We start from the raw sequence: 21,263 nt of genomic DNA on the forward strand, positions 1-21,263 counted from the left end.
ATTTCTGGTACTGGCACATTCAGTTCATCATAGAAGTTTTGAAATACTGGCTCAGAAGAGCGTTTATAAACCTTTCTTCAAACTGTAATATTTACTTGAAGATCCAGTCCAGCCTCATCAATTTTTAGGGTTACACCTTCCCCTTTTTTTCCAGCAAGGATTAAGGGGGTTAGTTATTACTGGTTCTAAGGGGTTCCACTGACTACTGGCACAGGAATGGCCACTTTTCTCTTTTTTGAAGGTGGACAGGGTTTTTTTTTTTTATTTTTTATTTAAGTAGCCTAAATGACACAAGACCAGTATGTACATTTATTTTTACATAGTCTTAATTTATGATAAATGTACTTATTTTCTGTCATATAGCCTCTTTCTTAATTAAGAGAACTACATCATATTTTTAACTTATTATTATTAATGACAGCACAGGCATCAAATTTTTAGGTGACTTGTTTGAGCACCTCTCTTTTTTTCTGTTTTGGCTAACACTTTGCTTGTATCATTTATGAGCCTTCACCAGTCTTCAGTTTTTAATCTTATTTTAAAAACTCTGGTCATGCGAGGCTCAAATGGGTCATAGCACACATCAGGTTGGTCATTTCTCAGGCTACATACCTTGTATAGAATAATATTATGCAAACAAGTTTTTTTAGAGTTCCAGTACACTTATAATAACCATAAAATAATAGGACCATAGCAACCTTTTGTCATACCTCAGTGACTTGATGTATACACTGGGAATAGCCTTCAGTTTGAGGAAGGTCAGTTGAAGTCCTTACTGTACAAGTTCAAATTTTAAGGAAAATGAGTCCTGCAATGAGTTTCCTCATGCTTCAGCTGTGCGTGGACCAGTCAGCCTCCAAGTGTGACTAGAGCAGGGCTTGTCGTCTTCTTCAGAGTCACTTGGCAGGGATTGGTGAAGCTGCTGTCATCCACGTATGGCTCCCAGTCTACTGATGTTTAAGGTTGGTCTCAGAGGTTGGGCCTACTAGAATAAACTGAGTCTAATACCTCTACACAGTTATGTTCAACTGGGCTCTCTGATACATGGAGCAAGGTGACGGGGTTTAGGGTATTGTAAACTTCAATGGTTATGTGGGGATTTTCACAGAGCAAGCTTTGGTATCTAGTTAGTCTAGCATTCGTTGGCTAATGATGTCCTTTAGTATTTATCAAAGTCACCATAGCATGGGGGGACTTTATGTTTAGGTTTTGCCTAAGAGTTAGCTTATCTGCTTCTTGTGCTAACAGGGCTGTTGATGCCAGGGCCCTTAGACATGGGGCCAGCCTTTGGAAACCCCATATAGTTGTTTTGCAACATAGGCCACTGGCCTTGGCCAGGACCCTGCAGTCTGGGTTAAAACTCCAACTGCCATTTTTTTTTTTTCTGACACATGGGGTGTAAAGGGTTTTGTCAAGCCAGGTAGCCCCAGGGCTGGGGTTAACATGAGTTTTTCTTTTAACTCTTGAAAAGCTTGTTGCTGTTGGTTGTAATAGATGTAGTTTATCTAATCTACATTTTTATTAACTGTCACCTACTAAAATATTGACTTAAATCTTGTAGCTATCTGATTTTAAGCTTTAAATTGATCTGGTATTCTTTATGGGGCTCCAATTGCATCTAAATAGATGTGAGAGTTGAAAGACCTATAAGGGGCTTCTCTCGCTTTACAATGTCTTATTTTTTTCTCCTTCTGGTTGATGAAATGCCAGGGTGAAAGGGATAGCCAAATGGACTAAAGCACAAGTGCCACTTTAGTTATTCGGCAGAGTGCCCAGTAAAGGTGCACCACAATACCACCACACATCTGCTCAGGGATGAAGAAGGGCTGACTGATGGATAAGCTCTTGAAAATTCTGAAGCTCATCACATCCTTTCAGGTCTCCAAGGAATGCTAAGTTTCCTGCCTGTCATGAGAGACACGAAGTGACCTTAGTGTTGGGAGATGGAAGCTGGATGGCCCTCGAGGGCTAACCCGCAGAGTGTCGGACTTCGGGATATAGCAGAGAGAGCTTGGCATGACTTATTAATCCAGGCTATAGAATCCTGGAAAAGAGCTACCATGCAGCCTATGCCTGGCTAACTGGAGGACCACCTTAGTGGAGAGGGGGACAATCTGGGCCTCTGGCCTGCCATGTGTACAAGCATAACAATTGCTTTTGTTTAATGTGCAGATGGAATATTTGATCCATTTTAACCAGGCATTTGCATCTTGGTATCCTGTCTTAATTGCTAAAGTTTGTTTTAAGTCTTTAACTTCTATGATCCTCTAGCAAAATGAATGTATGATTTTTATACCAGATAAGCTAAATCTTACCTTTATATTAGTGTGTTATTAATGTTAAACTTAATTTTAATAAAATCTTGTAGACATATTTATCCAAGTTTTAATGTTGACCATAAGGTAAGATTTTATAGACTCTTTTTAACCTTTTATAATTTTTGCAAAGAGCAGATTGGTGCTTTATAAAAAGCCTGCTACACTTTTATTTTAATGTCCAGTTTACAGAAAAACTGGATGATACCTCTTTAACTTTAGCCAGTGTTTACACACAGAATTTTCTCTCTAATATTTTAAAACTTGATTAAACCTTTAAAACAAAATATACATATTTTTAACCTTTTAATGTAGATAAATATTTATATTATTATGCCTCCTTGTAATTCTTTTATCAAAAGTATATTTTATTTTCTTTATACAGCTTGCACATAAACTTTTTTTTTTTTTTAGTTTTACATTCAGGAGGCCTAGTTACTTTTAAATTATACTACATTTCTTGCATAAATTCTTTTTTGTAACATTTTTCTCTTCCACGACTTTCACAGACAATTCTTTGACATGCTTTAACTTTTTGACTTATTACAAGTATTTTTTTCTTTAAACAACCAGTTAATTTATTTCAGGACAAGAATTTACCATATAATACTCTTTTTACATAAATTCCACCCCCACTTTTTTTCTTTTCCTTTTTTTATTTTTTTTATTTTTTTGAAGATGATAACTATTCTCTTCTAAAACGAACTTCTTTTATGTCTATGAGCTAGACTGCCTAAGGCCACAAGAATAGAAGTTAGTATAATACATATTATACTTTTAACTTTTAGCAAACTTTACTTTTGTTGAAAACCTTGTAAGTTTGGGATTTTAATTGTCCTTTGCTATTAATAAGACCTTGTTTTGTCAAAATTAATTTAGAATTGGTATAGATAGCTTTTTATTTTTCCTAACAGAATAGCCTCATACCTTAAGATTTTTGAGTTAGTAAGTTACTTTTTTGCTTTTTTGATTTAGGATAGTTCTGAACTGAACTAGTGAGGTGTGCTCACAATGAGGTTTCCCCTAAAAGTTATTTATTTTTATTTTTTTTTCTGTTAACAAAGCAGTTGCCACTACAGATTGAATGCTTTTGGGCCATCCACGGGTTACTGGGTTAAGGATTTTTGATAGGAAGGCCTCAGTGCTTTCAGGATACGCCCATGTTTATACTAACAACAAAGTGGTATTGGAGCAGTATACGATTACAGAGAATACTTTCAATTATCAATTACAGGTTTTAAGTTTACTTTGGCTTTTAAAGGAATAGGGTACACTTTTTCTTCTTAACTACTTGTATATATCTCTCTTTCTCTCTTTGACTTTGTCTCTTTCTCTTTGACTTTCCTTTTGCCTCTGTCTCTTCCTCTCTCTCTTCTCGCTTATGTTGGAGTTGTCTCAACCACTGTGGAGAGATCTAAAACCAGCTGTAACCAAGCATCTATGTACAGAAACTGGTCTGGGTGCCCTGGATTTACAGGGTACCTTGTGCCATACCTTTGAAACAAGGGACCTGTCCAGGCTTCCTTCTGATGGCCAACCTACCTTTAATGCTGGCCAGTCTACTTTACACTAAGTTTTAAGTTTTCCTGGTGTCATAATACTCCACAGTCTCCTTTAAATCCTTTCTTGAAAATTTTCAACATAGTTCCTAGTAGGATGGGCTTATTGTGCCTGACCCATGCTTCTTCGAGACACAACACCACGCTCACGCCACACGCACACCACAAAACAAAGAACGGGTAAAAAGGGCACACACACACTTTTGCAGTTTACAGCAAACCAAAATCAAAACCAAAATCAGAGTATCCAGAAATCCAAGCCAGATCAAAACCAAAACAAAGTATCAAGCAATCCAAGTCAAGTCAAAAACAAAAACCAAAGTGCCAATACAGGCACACCGTGGGTGATCAGGCCATGCTTGCACTCAAATAGAGTAGGCAAGTTCCCAAGACCAGTCCTGTCAAGCAATTCAAGCCAAGTCAAAACCAAAACCAAAACCAAAGTTCTGATAAAGGCACGCCATGGGTGATCAGGCCATGCTTCCACTCCAATGGAGTGGGCAAGTTCCCAAGACCAGTCCTATCAAGCAATTCAAACCAAGTCAAAACCAAAACCAAAACTAAACCAAAGTACCGATAAAGGCACGCCATGGGTGATCAGACCAAGCTTCCACTCAAACGGAGTAGGCAAGTTCCAAAGACTAGTCTTACCAAGTTTTAGATGTCCAGACCCCAAGTACTAGTTCCTTCCTGGTGTTCAGCCACTGCGTTGATCCTCCATGGAGGCCTGCCACACACTGCTCTGATGACGCGTCCCACTGGGGCAAATGCCTACCCAGGAGCGCTCTCAGGATCCGCCTCTCTTGGGCTAGTCAGAGTTTCCCCAGGGATGTTCCATAAGGCAGGCTTAAACTGCCTAAGGAGCTGCCTCGACCTTCTGCCAATCATCTCACTTCCCGGTCAGGGAACCAAGTAATGTAGCAGGATGAGCTGCAGACAAAACTCCTCAGACACCAAGTTAAAGAAGGAAGTGGTTTATTCGGCCGGGGGCATCGGGCAAGACTCCTGTCTTAAGAGCTGAGCTCCCCGAGTGAGCAATTCCTGTCCCTTTTAGGGGCTCACGACTCTAAGGGGGTCCGTCCGCCTGAGAGGGTCGCGATCGATTGAGCAAGCAGGAGGTATGTGACTGGGGGCTGCAGGCACCAGTAATCAGAATGAAACAGAACAGGACAGGGATTTTTACAATGCCTTCCCATACAGTGTCCGGAATCTATAGACAACATAACCAGTTAGGCCAGGGGTCGATCTTTAACTACCAGGCTTAGGTCAGGCAGGCCCAGGCCTGGTTTCAGCTCTGGCTTCTTGGTTTCGGGTCTGGTTCCTAGGCGCCGGGCTACTGCCTTTAGTTTTGCTCCTCTTTCCTTTTCTGAGTATAAATCAATATAAAACAATATAAGAAGGTCTGTCTCTCTTCTCTCAAGGTCACTCATCTGTAGGGCTGCTGTGGTTTGCTGGGGGTTCACTTCACGCCGCGTTCATCTGGTTCGCTCCCGCGCTTAGAGAGGTGTCACTCAAGGAGGCTGAAGGACAGCAAAGACAAGTGCCTTCTCCTTCATCTGGGATCTCTGACCCCAAGGGGCACCAACCCGATGCCAGTAGGATCATTCCTATATAGGGTGTCTGACAGACAAATCCTGTCAGAGGATTTCACCCAGTTGGGTGGCATGGGGAACAGGATCCATTTATGGAAGTGCTTTGACTGCCCCTTTTGGAGGGGGTGAGCTTCGCTGGGGGGAAACCCACTCATCTGGTCTATCCAGATTCCTCAGAACTACTGGAGGGAAGGCTAACTCTGCTGGTCTGCAGAGACTGTGGCCAACCCTCCCCCTAAGGGAGGCCCAGGGAGGCTTGGGTTCTGTCCCTGAGCCTCGGGCTAGAGTTGTTGGAGTTCCTGCAGGGAGGCCCCGCCCAGTGAGAAAGGATGGGGCAGGGTGAGGCCTGAAGAGGTGCTCTGGCCACAGTCTGCCACAGCCAGTGTGCTGGGCTTTGGGGAACACTTCTTGGGGACCAAGCTCTCCTGCTTCCCTGGCTCCAGCAGTGAAAAAGCATGGCCTGGAGCTATAGAGCTGGATGCTACCCTTCCCCCACCCAGGGAGCTTAGCATGTTAGACAGTAATGAGTCCCAGTGCTGGCTGTTGCCCCTTTCCCAAGGAGCTCAGACGGTTTAGGCAGCAGGCAGCTGCAGCTCTGGTGCTGGTCACCCCTCCCTTCAGGAGCTCAGCAGGCTTAGGCAGATTCCAGCAGAGAGGCTGTTGAGAATCTGCATGGCTCCAGTGTTGGGACCCTAGGCCCCAGTGGTGTAGGTTTGCAAGTGGGATCTTCCAATCTGTGGGTTGCACAGTTCCATGGAAAAAGCATGGTTTCCCCAGCTGGGTAGCATGCTCACTCACCAGTTCCCTTGGCTGGGGGGTGGGGGCCCTGCAGCCCTGTGTGGCTCTCAGTTGGGCCACTAGACCACACTGCTTTTCCTTCCTGACCGTTATTACGTCAGCCACCTAGTCAGTTTTGATGAGAGAATCTGGTTACCTTGGTTGCCAGTGAAGGATTCACACATTAATTATCATTCTTTTTGATGTGACTTTCTGATTGCTGCTGTTGCTAGTTGGCCATCTTGGTCCCACCCATCCTATCTGTGGATTTCAAGTATTTTCTTTTTTTTTTTTTTTTGAGACAGAGTCTCACTCTGTCGCCCAGGCTGGAGTGCAGTGGCCAGATCTCAGCTCACTGCAAGCTCCGCCTCCCGGGTTCACACCATTCTCCTGCCTCAGCCTACCTAGTAGCTGGGACTACAGGTGCCCGCCACCTCACCCGGCTAATTTTTTGTATCTTTTAGTAGAGACGGGGTTTCACCGTGTTAGCCAGGATGGTCTCGATCTCCTGACCTCGTGATCCACCCATCTTGGCCTCCCAAAGTGCTGGGATCACAGGCTTGAGCCACCGCGCCCGGCCGGATTTCAAGTATTTTCTAACATATCATTCTGTATTGCTTATTAGAAAAACACACAGGTCTATGCAGAGTAGAGGATTTTCATTGTATAATTTTGAGAACAAAATGCCAATTAATGTCTAATATTAACCTTACAAATATATATATATAAAATATGCACACACAGAAATACACACATATTTACACAAATACATGTGTGCAAATATACATATAATACATATAAAACACACACATTTAAATATACTGATTTAAATATACTCATATAATTAGGCTTTATGCATTCAATTTTACTATGTGTTAAATATCTTGAGGACCCTGAAGGAGATATGTGGTTTCCACTGTAGGGCTGGAAAGGCGTGATACCTTTCTTCTCTATCATAAGGGTCATGGCTGACACTCCTATAACAAAAGACAGGTTGATGAGACAAAAACATAACAAATTTAATCAAAGTTCTGCATGACATGGAACCTGAAGACCCAAAGACGCAGGGAAAAAAACATCTGTTTTTCTGCTTAGATTTGAAGATTTGACAGTCTTGTAGAAATGTAATTACACAAAGGGTGTGATCTAATGGTAATAGACTGAGGGGAGAAACACAGCAAAACCTGCCTGTTCAGATTCTTCTTGGTCTCTTTGTGTAGTATTTCTTCCTCCTTGATAGGCAGCAGGACCCCTCTGGAATGAGAGTCTTATGATCTAGACAAGGTAGGTCAGAGAATTTCTTTATAGCCAGCTCCTACACAGAAAGTGGAGGGTTGGGAGTTGTTAGAGTAACTGATCTAGGTTTCATGGCTGGCTTTGAGGAAGAGGGATTCTAGTGTCCATGACTCATCTTGGGGAAGAGGAATTCTAATTTCTGTGGTCTGCTTTGTGGGAGAAAGGTGAGTGGAAGCCATCAAGGCGTAAGGAAGTCAGAGAGAGACTTGCCTTCTGAGGTTGCTTCTAAGGCCTTCCAATCTCCTATAGCTCAAAGCACTCAGCATGCCAAAGTGCCGTAATTTGGGGTATCATCTTTGGACCCCAACACTGGCTTCTATTGAATTAGAAAATCTTTAGAGAAAAAAGATTACATTGTGGCAAATGGTCTAGATTGTGTGGTAACTATTCTTAGTGTTGTGGGGATTCAAAGAGGAAGATTCAGTGAGGACTGGCCCAAGGGGAAGTTTTTTTTTTAAACCACATTCAACACTTCAACTCTTGTTTAGTTTGGATAGAGTATGTAGGGTGTCCAGCTAAGGAAGAAAGAGAAGCAGGTGCAAGTCATTGTGAAAATTTTGGGAGGGGGTTGGTAGAGAGCTTGGAGCAGGGAGTGGTCAGGCATAGAAGCCCATACAAGGATTTATGTTGTGATACGTTGGGTGGAACATAATGCAGAGAGCCATAAAAATCAAAAAGGAAAGTTAAATCTCATATGGAATGGAATATGAAACTATTCATGTTTTAAAGCAAGTAAGAGGTTGAACAAAGAAACCTAACTAGAACATTTTGATTTTTACACAAAAGATAGCACATGATAGATACTCTTCTGGACCTAGCTACCTACCCTATTTCAGTGTCATATATGCTTCGAAAGCTTATTTTGTTTGAAATGTTGAACCATGCAAATGTGTTTTAAAAGTATTTCAAAAGAGATGTTAAAAGTATCCCAACGTTGTTCATCTTCTCAAGTTAATTTAATCTTTTGACACATTTTAACAAATTTGCATGACTTAAAAGCCAAGAGTAAGTGAGGCATTTGTTTCAAAGATACAGGACATCAATAGTGTATTATGTTAAAGGGAAGATGTTAAAGAGAGATGTTAAAGGGAAAAAATATCACTAGACTTCAGTGTATGTTTTTATCTCTTAAACTATATCCTGGAGATCTTTCCATATCAGAGCATAGAGATCATCATCATTCCATTTTTACAGCTGCATAGTATTCCATTGCGTGACCATGTAGGCCATCTCACCTGTGTTTGAGTGTACCTGTGTGAGTGGTCCTGGGGCAGGATTGGTAAGGTCAAGAGTGGACACACTGGTGGCCTCAGTAGATCACCCCAGATTCTCCTCTGTGGGAGTTATACAGTTCTGCACTTCTACCAGCAGTATCTAAGAGTATCTGTCCCCTAGCGTTTGTCCAACTGAGGATGTTCAACTTTTGAAGTTGGTCAATATAATAGCTAAGAAATATTATTTAAATGTAGTTTTCATTTGCATTTCTTTTACAATGTGATTTCAAAGTTAAGGGAAAGATCTGATGTGAAAGGAAAGCTTATGAGTTTAGCCTTTAGCCTGTTGCAATTAGGGAAAATGAGAAACATCTAAGAGAATAGGAGTTCTGGCAAAACAGCAGGACCACTGAAGGGGCAATTTGAAAGTAATCATTGTATTTTTAGGATCCGATTATTTAAGGTGTGTGTTTTTTTCTTAAAAATCAAGCAGCTTGATATAAACCAGTATTACGACAAATATCACTAAACTTTATTTTCTTTGCAGTGCTTTCATATTTTTGTTCATCAAAAGTGAAATACCAAATAACACGTGTTCCGTGGATACCACTCCATTAATAACAGAGCCTGTGAGTATAGTATGAGAGACAACTTGATTTGAAACATAAAATTAAGATAAATGGAAAATACATAAATTTTAAACACAGATGAAAAAGTGGTATTTGCTCATCACTCCTGGCTATGTAAAATATCTTAGCTTATTTATTGTGACTAGGTCTATGTAGCAATCAATCAGTATTTCCATAGTTGAGCTTCTCAGCTAGCACACAGGTTTATTTATTTTGATTAACAGATCTCTACTAGGTGATATATATATATCCCCATGTTTTGTAATGATTTAAAGATTCCTACAATAGAGGAACCCTAAATACTGCAGAGGAATGTGAAAGTAACTTTAGAAAGGAGGAGGAAGGAGGTTTTGAAATTGGCCCAGGGGAGAATAGACCATAGGAAGCCCATGAAAGGTAAGTGAAGTCGTATGAGAGTAGGAATTGTATCCCATTCTACCCAAAGTGAAAAACAGAAAAGATGATAGGAGTCACTGTTTTGACCTTGAAGAATCTAAATTAGTCTGGAATAGTAAATCTGAGTGAAATAGGAGCAACTTTTTAAAGGGACCTGATAAAGCACAAGTGTCAGCAGCTACATATACAAAAGAGACTTCAGGGCAAAGTCCCATTGCCATGAACCCAGGCCCTAATCCTTCTCATCTCAAGAAATCTCTCCTGTCTGCCCTCTGAATCCAGTGCTCCTCACCCCCAGTGGGGTATTGCCCCTTCGCAGGGTGCTTATCTACCCCTTACTTCAAAATTAATCTTTTCTCCTTTCCTTCTTCCCCTATCAAAACTTTTATCAACTAAAACCTTAGTTAAATTGATGCTAAAGTTGAATAGTAATTAGCTTAAGTGTAAAGAGAAGAGGCTTATTAATCCACAGGCATCTCTAATCAGGGAAATGTTTCAGGGAGAAGGGAGGATTTGGCTTTGGGAAAGGGTTCCTTGCCTGCTTCAGCGATCCAGACACCTCCTGCCCAACCATCCTCCAAAACAATGGAAGAAAATAATAAAATAAATGCATTTTGGTAAAAGATACACAGTAGGTTAACTGCCTGAGATTTTTCTAGGCAATAAGTTTAAAGATCCATAAACAGCATGATTGATGGGTACACAAACATGTATCATGAGCTCCTTACAGTGAAAGAAACCATTATTGCCAAAGGAAAACTTGACTTAGCACATAACAAAGAATTCAAACCTACTTTCTTGTCTCTTACAAAAAGAGTAAGAGTACAATATCAAGAATACTTCAGCTGGCCAGGCGTGGTGGCTCATGCCCATAATCCCAGCACTGTGGGAAGCCAAGGTGGGCAGATCACCTGAGATCAGGAGTTCAAGACCAGCCTGTCCAACATGGTGAAACTCTGTCTCTACTAAAAATACCAAAAAAAAAGAAAAAAAGTGAGCTGCTTGTGGTGGCACGCACCTGTAATCCCAGCTACTTGGGAGGCTGAGGCAGGAGAATCAATTGAACCTGGAAGGAGGAGGTTGCAGTGAGTCAAGATCACACCACTGCACTCCAGCCTGGGCAATAGGAGTGAAACTCCATCTCAAAAAAAAAAAAAAAAAAAAGAAAAGAAAAAGAAAAGAGAAAAAGAACACTTCGGCTAAGAGGCAGTATTATAATATACTCCCCTTATCCACAGGGGATATGTTCCAAGACGCCCAAGGAATGCCTGAAACCACAGATAGTACCAAACCCTATACATAGTATTTCTTTGTATCTGATCACTAAGACAGCTACTAAGTGACTCGGGGGCAGGCAGTGTATACAGTATGGATAGGCTGGACATAGGAATCATTCACATTCCAGGTGAGATGGAGAGGGACGATGCAGGGTTTCATCACACTATTCAGAACAGTGTGCAATTGAAAACTTATGAATTATTCATTTCCAGAATTTTTCATTTAATATCTTTGGACTACTGTTGACAGTGGGTAACTGAAACCACAGAAAGTGAAACTACAGATAAGGGAGGGATACTGTAATTCCACAGTAGAAATATGAATTTGCTCATAATTTTTCCTGACTTAGAATATCAGCCTCATAGTGAAACATGGCTTGGAATATTTTATTAACTAATTAGGTAAAAAAAAAATCAGTGTAAGAAATGCTCATTGATCTTAAGCATTCCATAGGAGGAGAGTCTAATTTCCTTACAGATTATACAGACCATTAAAATATGCAAATGAAACACAAGTTAATAAATTTTATTAGTTTTTATAGGTGTATCACAATAGCCACATATTAAATGTGAGAATTTGAAATGGAGGACTTGCCAACTGCCAAGTCATCCTAAATGAAAGAGGAAAGAATTATAAATAGTTGAGTTCAGAGATATCAGAATGCATAGGTGACATGTTTATTATATTTTAAAGCATGTTTGAAAGAGAAGAGAAAAATACTAGAAATATTATCACCAGTGTGATTATCAATTGAATGCTCTTTTTGTTTTAATTTGGGCCAATGTTTTCAATAGGTGATCAACAAAACTCAAGACCCCTGTTCCTGGGTGGATAAACTTTCTACAGTACACCACCGCATAGTGTAAGGAGAGGTTACTTCTTTGCTCTATTATTCTGTTTCATATTTGGTTAAAGCAGTGATTACCAGCATGAAGTAATGTTCATCTGAGTTCAAGAAGAAAATAGTAATGCAAGCTTTGACTTCTATCTCCATGCGGCAAGGTTTTGTTTGTCCCCTGCTGAATTTTAGGTACAGATGCCCTTGAGCTCAACTGCTTTGAGTAATTACTAAATCATTGCATTTCTCTCCAGATGATAAGTAGATAATAAAAGCAACCTAATTTTGCATGACTTGTGTAGCTAAAGTAAAAGAGGTAGTATTGTGACCAACCTGCTCTCAGCAGTCACAATCAGATTAGGCAATAAGCTTGTCTAGCACTGCACCACCCAGGATGTCCACCCTACTCTGGGAATCCCCACACTCCTGTATTTAGACAGTTATATAATTCCAGACATTCATTGTCAAATATAGTGGAATATTCTGTGTCCGTGTGGGTCCTACTCCCTCTATCTCCATAAGGACTCAGAGAGTTGGGCTCAACATCAGTCCCTCTACTTTACAGTGTTTTTTGTTGTTGTTGTTTTTGTCATTGTTCTGTTTTGGTTTTTGGACTTCCAAATAAATATGAAAATACACACTAGTCTATAGCTTGCATTTTACATTTGATGGCTGCTTTAAACTTCATGTGGTGGCACCTTTTGACTCAAGAATAGAAAACCTTCTTTTTGATAGTATATATACTATCTTTACAGGGGGAAAAAGCAGCACCTGACACATAGTAGATAATAAATATTTGAATAATTTGAATGAATGAAAGAGTAACCACCTTTGGAAGAAATAAATATGTTGCTGGTTTTGCATCAGAATAAAACCAATCTTTCAAACAAAAAATTTTTTCAAATTTTTTTTCACAAAATCTCCCCTTCATTAAGATATTTGTTAAGAAAAATATTGTTAGTTGTCTTGTAATTAGCTAGGCCTAAAGTCTTCTCTGTGTTTGGGATGCTCCATGGCTATGAAGTCCAGACCTCACATGACACAAGGATTTCCACTATGAGTAGAACATGTTGCCAAGGTGGTCTTGTGAGTTTGTGCAGGCTCATATTACTTATAGTACTATTTAAATTGACTAAGTTAGTTTTTAAGCTTTGGAGGGAATTGTTTTTGCCTACAACTGTTTTCTGTTTGGAGGGTTTTTTTGTGTGATTTTTTGTTTTTTTTAGAGACAAGGTCTCACTCTGTCGCCTGGGCTGGAGTGCAGTGGCAAAGTGCTGGGATTACAGGCGAAAGCCACCACGCCTGGCCTGTTTTCTGTCTTCTGTCATCGTCCTTTGTGTTAACTTCAAGGAACTGTTCCAAAATATGAATCACCTCCCCCTACAATCATTGGAAATGCTTGCTTCATGCAGATACAGCCCAATTCTGACTCCAGTGCTGAAAATGAAACATTTTCTTTTTATGAAAAGGAATGTTTTGTCTGAAATACCCAGATTATTTAATTAAATCAGCACTTCCTCTTGACCATGGCATTGACAACTAAGGCATAGGCAAGTTCATGGATTTCAATAGCTGTTTTCAACAAACATGCATTTAGTACTTAGTCTGTCCTAGTTCTGTGCTGAATAGTATGGCCTGTTAAAATTTTTAAAAAAGCATAAAGCATGGTGTCAGTATATAGATATCTCAGTTTAATTAGAGTGCCAAATTTATTTATGTAGACTGTACAACTGTAGCAATATTCTCATTCATGTAATAACAACTTATAATCCATTTTAATTTCTATAAATCATGTACTTCTAAAATTAGACACTGGTGGACCGAAGCTGTCCTAGTCCTGATGCCACTTTAATAGTGCAGGGTATTTCTGTGACTTCTGTCAGTCACAGAGCTTGAGATAAATGGGTGCTTTTTGCCTGTTTGTGATTTGCCTTTTGAAGCATGTTTATGATTCCATTTGTGCGTTTGTGAGAAATATTGCTTTGGGCAAGATTAATAGTGATTTATTTGTTTTGTAAGGGGCTGCAGTCTTGCAGTGATATCTGGCGTACTCTATGGATCTACATTTGTGCCAATCATCTATATCAAGGACCACAGCAAAAGAAATGATAGTATATATGCAGGGGCAAGCCAATATGGTGAGAATAAAAAGTTATCTTACTTTATTAATATATATTTGTATGAATATAAAAAGAATTGTGATAATAGTAAATATTGATGGGTCGATTCGATCTTTCTTTGTCATTGTAAGTGGTGAATTAGAAAGGCACTGAAGACAAAAAATAATAAAGGATTGAGTATTTTCGTATGATCTTTAACACACAAATGCAACCAACTTTAGTCAGGACTCTTTTCAACTACTTGGATCTTACATGGCTTCTGACTTTCCAGTAAGATTTGGAAATTATTTTTCAGTTAGATGATCTCTGGGAAAATATGTACACTTCTGCTCTTTTAAAAAGGCTAAAGTATAGTGTATAGTACTTTAAAATCAGGTAAAGGTTAATGTATAGCCTATATGGTCAGAGGATATTATTTTTCAAGCACAGAGTCCTGCACTGGAAGGCCCAGCGTAATGTTTCCTGTTAATCTCTCAGTTTCCACTGATAGAATTAATCTCCCAGGAGTAAACGCAATACTATATGCAATAGCCTTGTACAGGTTCAAAAGGAGATGAATGAGTGTTTACTTTGGGGATCCTCTGATTATGTTGCAGCATGACTTACACCCATGAAATGATAAGAGAATAAGATTATTCATAAAGTAAAGTTCTAAATCAGATGGCACAGAAAATTAATGTGACCTCTGTTCAGATAAAGGAGAATTTGGAGGGCAAAATTCATGGGGGAAAAATTATTAAAGAAGTGGAGATTTGAACTCAACTTTAACAGAAAGGATAGACTGAGTTGATGCCATAGTTTCCATCTTCTTTTTTGTAGTTAGCCCCATGTATATTATTCAAACCTTTTATTGATTTCCTTCTTTTGTTAAAATTTTACGCAAATACTTTTTTGCATTTTTACAAAAAGACAAAAACTAACAAAAATAGAATAGCATAGGATAAATTAAAATAAGGTCTCACTAAAGAAAGAAAAACAAGAGTGGGTGTATAAAAGGAACCAGAAATGAGTCTAAAATCCTTGTACTATATTTGCATACTTGCTAGAAAGGAGGCGTAAATTTGGCTCTTAGAGTCCTTGTAGGCACAAGGGAAATCAGATCAGTCTCATGATTCAATGAGCACAAGATAAAAAAAAAACTAATTGTTCAGGAGCACAGATGTTCTTGGTACAGGGACATAATAAACAATGTCCTCAACAATCTCTACACAAAGAGAACAATGGCTTCTTAGGGGTCTTGCTTGTGACAACTCTGAATGTAATGTGATGGGAACACTTTATCCCAGTTTATTCAAAAATAATTAGGGAGGATTATTTTTTATTTCATTTATTTAACAACACATATGTACTATGTGATCTGTCCTAAGTATTTTATAAATACTCGGTTAATTCTCATAGCAACTAATACCCTTATTATCTTAGTTTTACATTTGAGAAAATTAAGACAGAGACATGAGATGATTTGTCCAAGCCCCAAAGTTAGTGAGCATTGAAATGAGGATTTGCACCCAGGTGGTCTATGCTTTTAATCACTGTATTTTGCTTTCCTTTGTGGTGGTCCATATACAGATGTATTGCCCTTACATGATCCAGAAGTAGGATTTAAGACTTAGAGCAACAGACAAACTCTCTGTCTGTTAAGCTTTACTTCCTAAACATGGCCACTCATCTTTGTCAAAATTTTAGGGGACAGAAACATTGAGTCCAACATGGCTTTCCCAGCCAAGAACCTGTAGTGCACCCATCTGTGTGGCCACAGTCCCATCTGCTTAAACAGTCAGTGGAGTTGGAATTTTTCCGAGATTGGGCCACCATCATGTGATATTAACTCCCCCATGTACTTAGGTTTATAATCAACAATTGAATAAAACCCTCTCTGGATTAACTTCCTGAATAGCCTTCTGTACAGCTGTCATCTGCAACAGAGATGCTGGTCTCCACATTCATCAATGGATCCTATTAAAATTAGCACCCCCAATTTTTTTCATTCACATCTTCACTGTGGTCAACCTGAGGATTTGCTATAATTTCTATTGTCATTAGTAAAATTAGGCCTGAATGCCTATTTTTAAAAGGGAGGTATTAACATCATAGTTACATAATTCATTGTTTCTTATTTAGCTTTACCAGATGATCATAAAAACTAGCCTTTAGTTTTGATTATAGTAACAAATTTACTACTTAGTGTATCTAGATTTTAAATATATTAATTAAAATTCTATATGAACAGCATGTAGAAAACTAGGATGATTAAATATAATTAATGGTTTTGGGGGGTTTTTTTGTTTTTTTTTTGAGACCGAGCCTCGCTCTGTCGCCCAGGCTGGAGTTCAGTGGCATGATCTCCGCTCACTGCAAGCTCCGCCTCCTGGGTTCACGCCATTCTCCTGCCTCAGCCTCCCGAGTAGCTAGGACTACAGGCTCCCGCCACCACACAAGGCTAATTTTTTGTGTTTTTAGTAGAGGCGGTGTTTCACCGTGTTAACCAGGATGGTCTTGATCTCCTGACCTCATGATCCACCCAACTCAGCCTCCCAAAGTGCTAGGATTACAGGTGTGAGCCACTGCGCCCAGCCTGATTAATGGTTTCTTTACCTTTAAGGTTAATTTTGGTGAGTTTATTTTCAGAAATCTAAATATATCTGGAATGATGAAAATGGTGTTTGAGAGTTTTTAATCTCTATTTTCAGATTTAGACTATGTTTTTGCACACTTCAGTGGCATCTTTCTTACAAGTACTGTCTACTTTCTGGCCTACTGCATAGCCATGAAAAATAGTCCTAAACTATATCCTGAAGCAGTCCTACCAGGTAAGAATATGTACTACAGATCTTACTATATGAAAGTATCATCTACAACTCATTTAACTTGAATACGTTTCTTCTGGAAACAAAGCCATCCTCTGTGTGTATGTGTGGTGTATTTGTGTTTGTGTGTGTGTGTGTGTGTGTTCATTCCCCCTAATTACTTTTTCCCAGTTCACCACCAAATATGAGGTATTTTAAATCCTTGAAACTGAATATGAAATGTTGGCCATTATTACAGAACCTACAAAATGTAAGAAGAGATTGTGATGACTTCAGAAAAGACATATGTTAAACATACATGCTTTTGGACTTAATTCATTAGGCATTGATCGTTTTTTTTAAAAAATCTCATTTAGGAGTTTATTATAATTCAATTTGGAATGTAGGTCCACAAGTAAAATCTTTTAAAGGCAAAAATAAAGCATAAGTCAGAGACTTGTTCTGAATGCCTAACAGATTTATGCTAAAGAATGCCACCATATAGAAAATGCTAGAATACTTTACTGAATGCCTAGCTAAAGTACTGTGAAAGTTTTAGCTGGTATTTTTACTTAAATACTATAGGGTTTTTATTTGTTTGTTTTGTTTTGTTTTCTTGGCCGTAGCATCATTCTGATTCATTTTATTAATATCTATGGGTTACAGTAAATGATATTTGCAGAGAATGTTCGGGTTCAGTATGTCCCCTAGGCCCCTTTTCACCACCCAATCTCTACCTCTTTTACTACTGTGGATACTTTAATACCGATAATGTGAAAGCATCGATCACTCTACCCATAGCAGGCAAGAGTAGAGAAATTACCTGATCCTAAAATAACAATAAAACACAGCTCAAAATTCCATATTGGCCAACAACATTGATCGGAATGTATTTATACGTGCACTTTGATATTCCTGTTGTAGCTCAAGTGTGAGTTCTTCAGGAGGGAAACATGGTCTGCAAATGTGTGTTGTCTTTGTGTTTCAGGATTCCTGTCAGGAGTACTTTGGGCAATAGCTACCTGCTGTTGGTTCATAGCAAATCACTCTCTGAGTGCTGTGGTCAGTTTTCCAATAATCACTGCTGTAAGTAGCTGAACTGTTTCTCCAAATTTTCATTTTATAAATGTAATCCCAATTTTTCTGAAGCACTGTTAGGGTATCACTAAAGACTGTCATGGAGTTTGATATTTTAGGAGTGCAATGAATGGATTCAGATAGACAAAGTGACCTTCTTGAATCTTCATGTGCTTGATTGCTAAGGAACATTTCTCACCTCATTTTAGCAGGGCTATTAATCCTTAATCTTTAATACCCTTGCAGTTTTTGGTTTGATTGGTTTATCTAATGTCATTTTAGAGACATCATAATTTGCTATTTATAACTATTATGCTCTCCTTATATAAAAGTTTATAAATATAAAAAATGATTTTATGCCTATTACCACATCAATGTCTTGACAATTCTGTGAGATTGAAAGTACTTCAGACACCTCTTCCTATGGTACTTCACTGTGTTTTTCTTTTGTTTTGTGTGTGTGTGTGTGGGGGGGTTGTTTATTTGTTTTGTTTTTTGTTTTTTTTTTGCCCACGCTGGAGTGCAGTTGTACGATCTCGGTTCACTGCAAGCTCTGCCTCCTGGGTTCATGCCATTCTCCTGCCTCAGCCTCCCGATACTTCACTGTTTTTAAGCAAAACTTTCTGAAAGTGCTAAAGCAAGGTGTTGTCTCTGGATGATACCACTTATTACAGCATACTTAATACAATTTGCTTCATCCGTTTTTTTAGGTGCCAATGATATAAAACATAGATAATAGAAAAACTTTTTTTACATAGGCAAAATAAGTACTCGTAAGATTATTCCCATTTTGAAGATGAGAAAATTGAGGCAATAGCTAAGAATATATCTGAAGTCACATAGCTAGGGAAAATCCGAAGACTTTTAAGTCCAGGGTTCCCAGTACACAGTGCTACTTTCTGCCATCAGCATGGAATCTAATTTAGAATTTGTTTCAGGTTTACTAAGGTACTAGGACTGATATACACATATAGGAACTGCTTTCATTTGGGCTTTTAGGTCTACCCTAGATATTGTAGATTGCTAACCAGCATTCAACTGCATCCCCTGCTTCCAAAATCATCATCACTAACAAAATTTATCTAAAACATTTTAGTGTTTGCATACCTGTGTAAAGCTAGAAAACTGATTTTTTAGAAATAATGTCTAGTCTAAAAACCATTGATAAAATTTGATATAAACCCTGGGTATCAAACAGTATATTTTGACAGTTCTACTCTGTAAAATAGTTAACTTTCAAATGTAACTAAATTCAAATAATAAAGGACTTTTTCTTTAAAATTTAAAGAACCCACATTTTAACATTTTTAATTCTGCTGAGGGAAAATCTAGCAAGTTATGAAGAATTTCTGTAGGTCTAAACTCTTCACAATTGAAATGGCAAAGGACCCAAATTCTTTCCAACAAGGGATTTGTTCCTCCTTATTTCAAGGACACTTAATCTTAGAAGTGACAGGCAGTGAGTGTAAAGTTTACCTGTTAAATGCACAAAAGCAAATTTGTAGAGAAAAGTATACAGTATGATGTGTCCCTTGGCTATAGATGCAAATGTTATTTGAAAATATTGAATTCCACTACATAAGGAGGAATAATATTTATTAAAATAGGACAAGTCATTATTTACATCAAATGCAAACTTTTATCTTTATCATATGATAGTGATTTTTTTTCTTTTACTCAAATTATAGTATTGAGCAGATGTGAGTTCTCCAAGAAGGTTTTGAGACAATTTTTTCTAAAATACACAGATGCAATTAAGCCACACATACAAATAGAAATACAAACACAAATAAAAAATAAAACCGTGGTAAAGACAAGAAAGGGAGCAAATAGTGTAAACGGCAAAAAGTTGCTGTGATTAAACATTAAACTTTACTTAGTGTTTTCAAAAGGATAATGCAATGGGGTAAGTAATTCTTATTATTAGCAGCATATTATTTCCTCAGAACAGACCAATTACTTCTTTTTTGCGTTGAATTCTTAGTAGAATTTATCATATGGGATCTCTTAAAGGCAACATTGAAAAACAAATAAACAGGATCCTTCACAAAACTTTTATAGTAGAAAGACAGTTGGTTTTTCTACCATTGTTTCTTGTTTTGAGTTAGAATAAAGACTGAGGACAAAATGAAAGGCTAATTCAAAGGAAATAAACCACTGAAGTAGGTGGGTGTGGGCAGAGGATCAGTGAGAGTGGTCACTGTGGCTTTCGGCGACCTGCCCATCACAGAGATTATTCTTGAAAAACTGTAATGGAAGCAGAGCTTTCTCACTCACCAGGTGTAACTTTCTTACCTTGTGCGCTTGGTGCTTGTTATCTGGGAAGGACAGATATTTGGAGTTGGTGAAGGAATAGGTCCCTATTGCTACCAGGCCTTTGCTTGGTTTTATTTTAGTCACTTTATCCAAGGACAACCTTATCTACAGACAGAAAAGATTTAGTCCCTACCCTCAACAATCTTATAGTCTTCATTGTTTTATTTTTTTGGAAGGGCTAGATTTTTTAAACTTTTTTAAACATAAAATGTCAAACTAACCTATCACCTAGTTTCAACAATTATGAATATGGTCAATCAATTTTATCAGAATACATTTTTAATATCCCAGCAGTGCTTTTCTTCCCAGGTATACATATTCCCGTAGTTATATATCCAGTGGTAACTAGACTGAGTTTCCTGAAAGTAGTATCCATTTTGTTTATTAGCAAATAACATTCCATTTAAAAAGCCAAAAGAAAAAAGAAAGAAAGAAAAAAGTCACCTAGCAGGAGCTGTTACCTCTGCTCCACGTCTTCCTTGACAATTCTAAACTGAATCAGCTTATTCTCAAGATAGGAGCGAGTTCACTTTGTTTTCAAAAGCTGATTTACACCTAGCATACATTAATTTACAAAAGGAAAATACACAATCCAAATTACCAACTGTTGTATCTCCTATTAAGATATCCTTCCTATTTGGCTCTCCGTGGCCTGAATCAAAGAGTCAGTACATACCTTGACCTACGCTTGCATTACTTTTACCAAAGCACCCTTCCTATAACCACATTACTCACAATAACTCTTAGGCCATGCCTAAACTCATATTTAGAAAACAATCAGACAAGAGTCTTCAAAGGTCAATGAAACCCCGTGGTATTGTCCTGTACCATGTTCTCTGAAGGGAAATGGATTTTCAGATTAAAAATTATTGAGTGATTAGCATAACATTAATATGGTACCCTGTTCTATTGTTTCCTCCTATTCTGCTGAAAGTTAGTGTGGGGTTGCCTAAAAGACCCATATGCTTCTTTTTTGATTTGGATTTTGAGGCTTAGGAACTTATATCATTGATAAAAGACAGTTCCTTTGACCTATTTCTCTGGCTTTTTTGGTGTTGACTTTCCAGATA

The 21,263-nt window shown here is 38.3% G+C and overlaps 1 protein-coding gene across 3 annotated transcripts in view; it reads left to right on the top strand.

Moving 5' to 3' along the window:
• The window catches only part of TMEM144 (transmembrane protein 144), a 55,653-nt gene that overhangs the window by 22,485 nt on the left and 11,905 nt on the right, over nucleotides 1-21,263 (top strand). For all 3 annotated transcript variants that reach the window (XM_010383250.2, XM_030923448.1, XM_010383261.2), the window contains 5 exons: nucleotides 9,301-9,382; nucleotides 11,851-11,918; nucleotides 13,914-14,032; nucleotides 16,705-16,824; nucleotides 17,789-17,886. In XM_010383250.2, coding sequence (XP_010381552.1) covers nucleotides 9,301-9,382; nucleotides 11,851-11,918; nucleotides 13,914-14,032; nucleotides 16,705-16,824; nucleotides 17,789-17,886 — 487 coding nt within the window. The remainder of the gene's footprint in view (nucleotides 1-9,300; nucleotides 9,383-11,850; nucleotides 11,919-13,913; nucleotides 14,033-16,704; nucleotides 16,825-17,788; nucleotides 17,887-21,263) is intronic.

Source organism: Rhinopithecus roxellana, chromosome 2 (assembly GCF_007565055.1).
Source record: "Rhinopithecus roxellana isolate Shanxi Qingling chromosome 2, ASM756505v1, whole genome shotgun sequence".
Lineage (NCBI taxonomy): Eukaryota > Metazoa > Chordata > Mammalia > Primates > Cercopithecidae > Rhinopithecus > Rhinopithecus roxellana.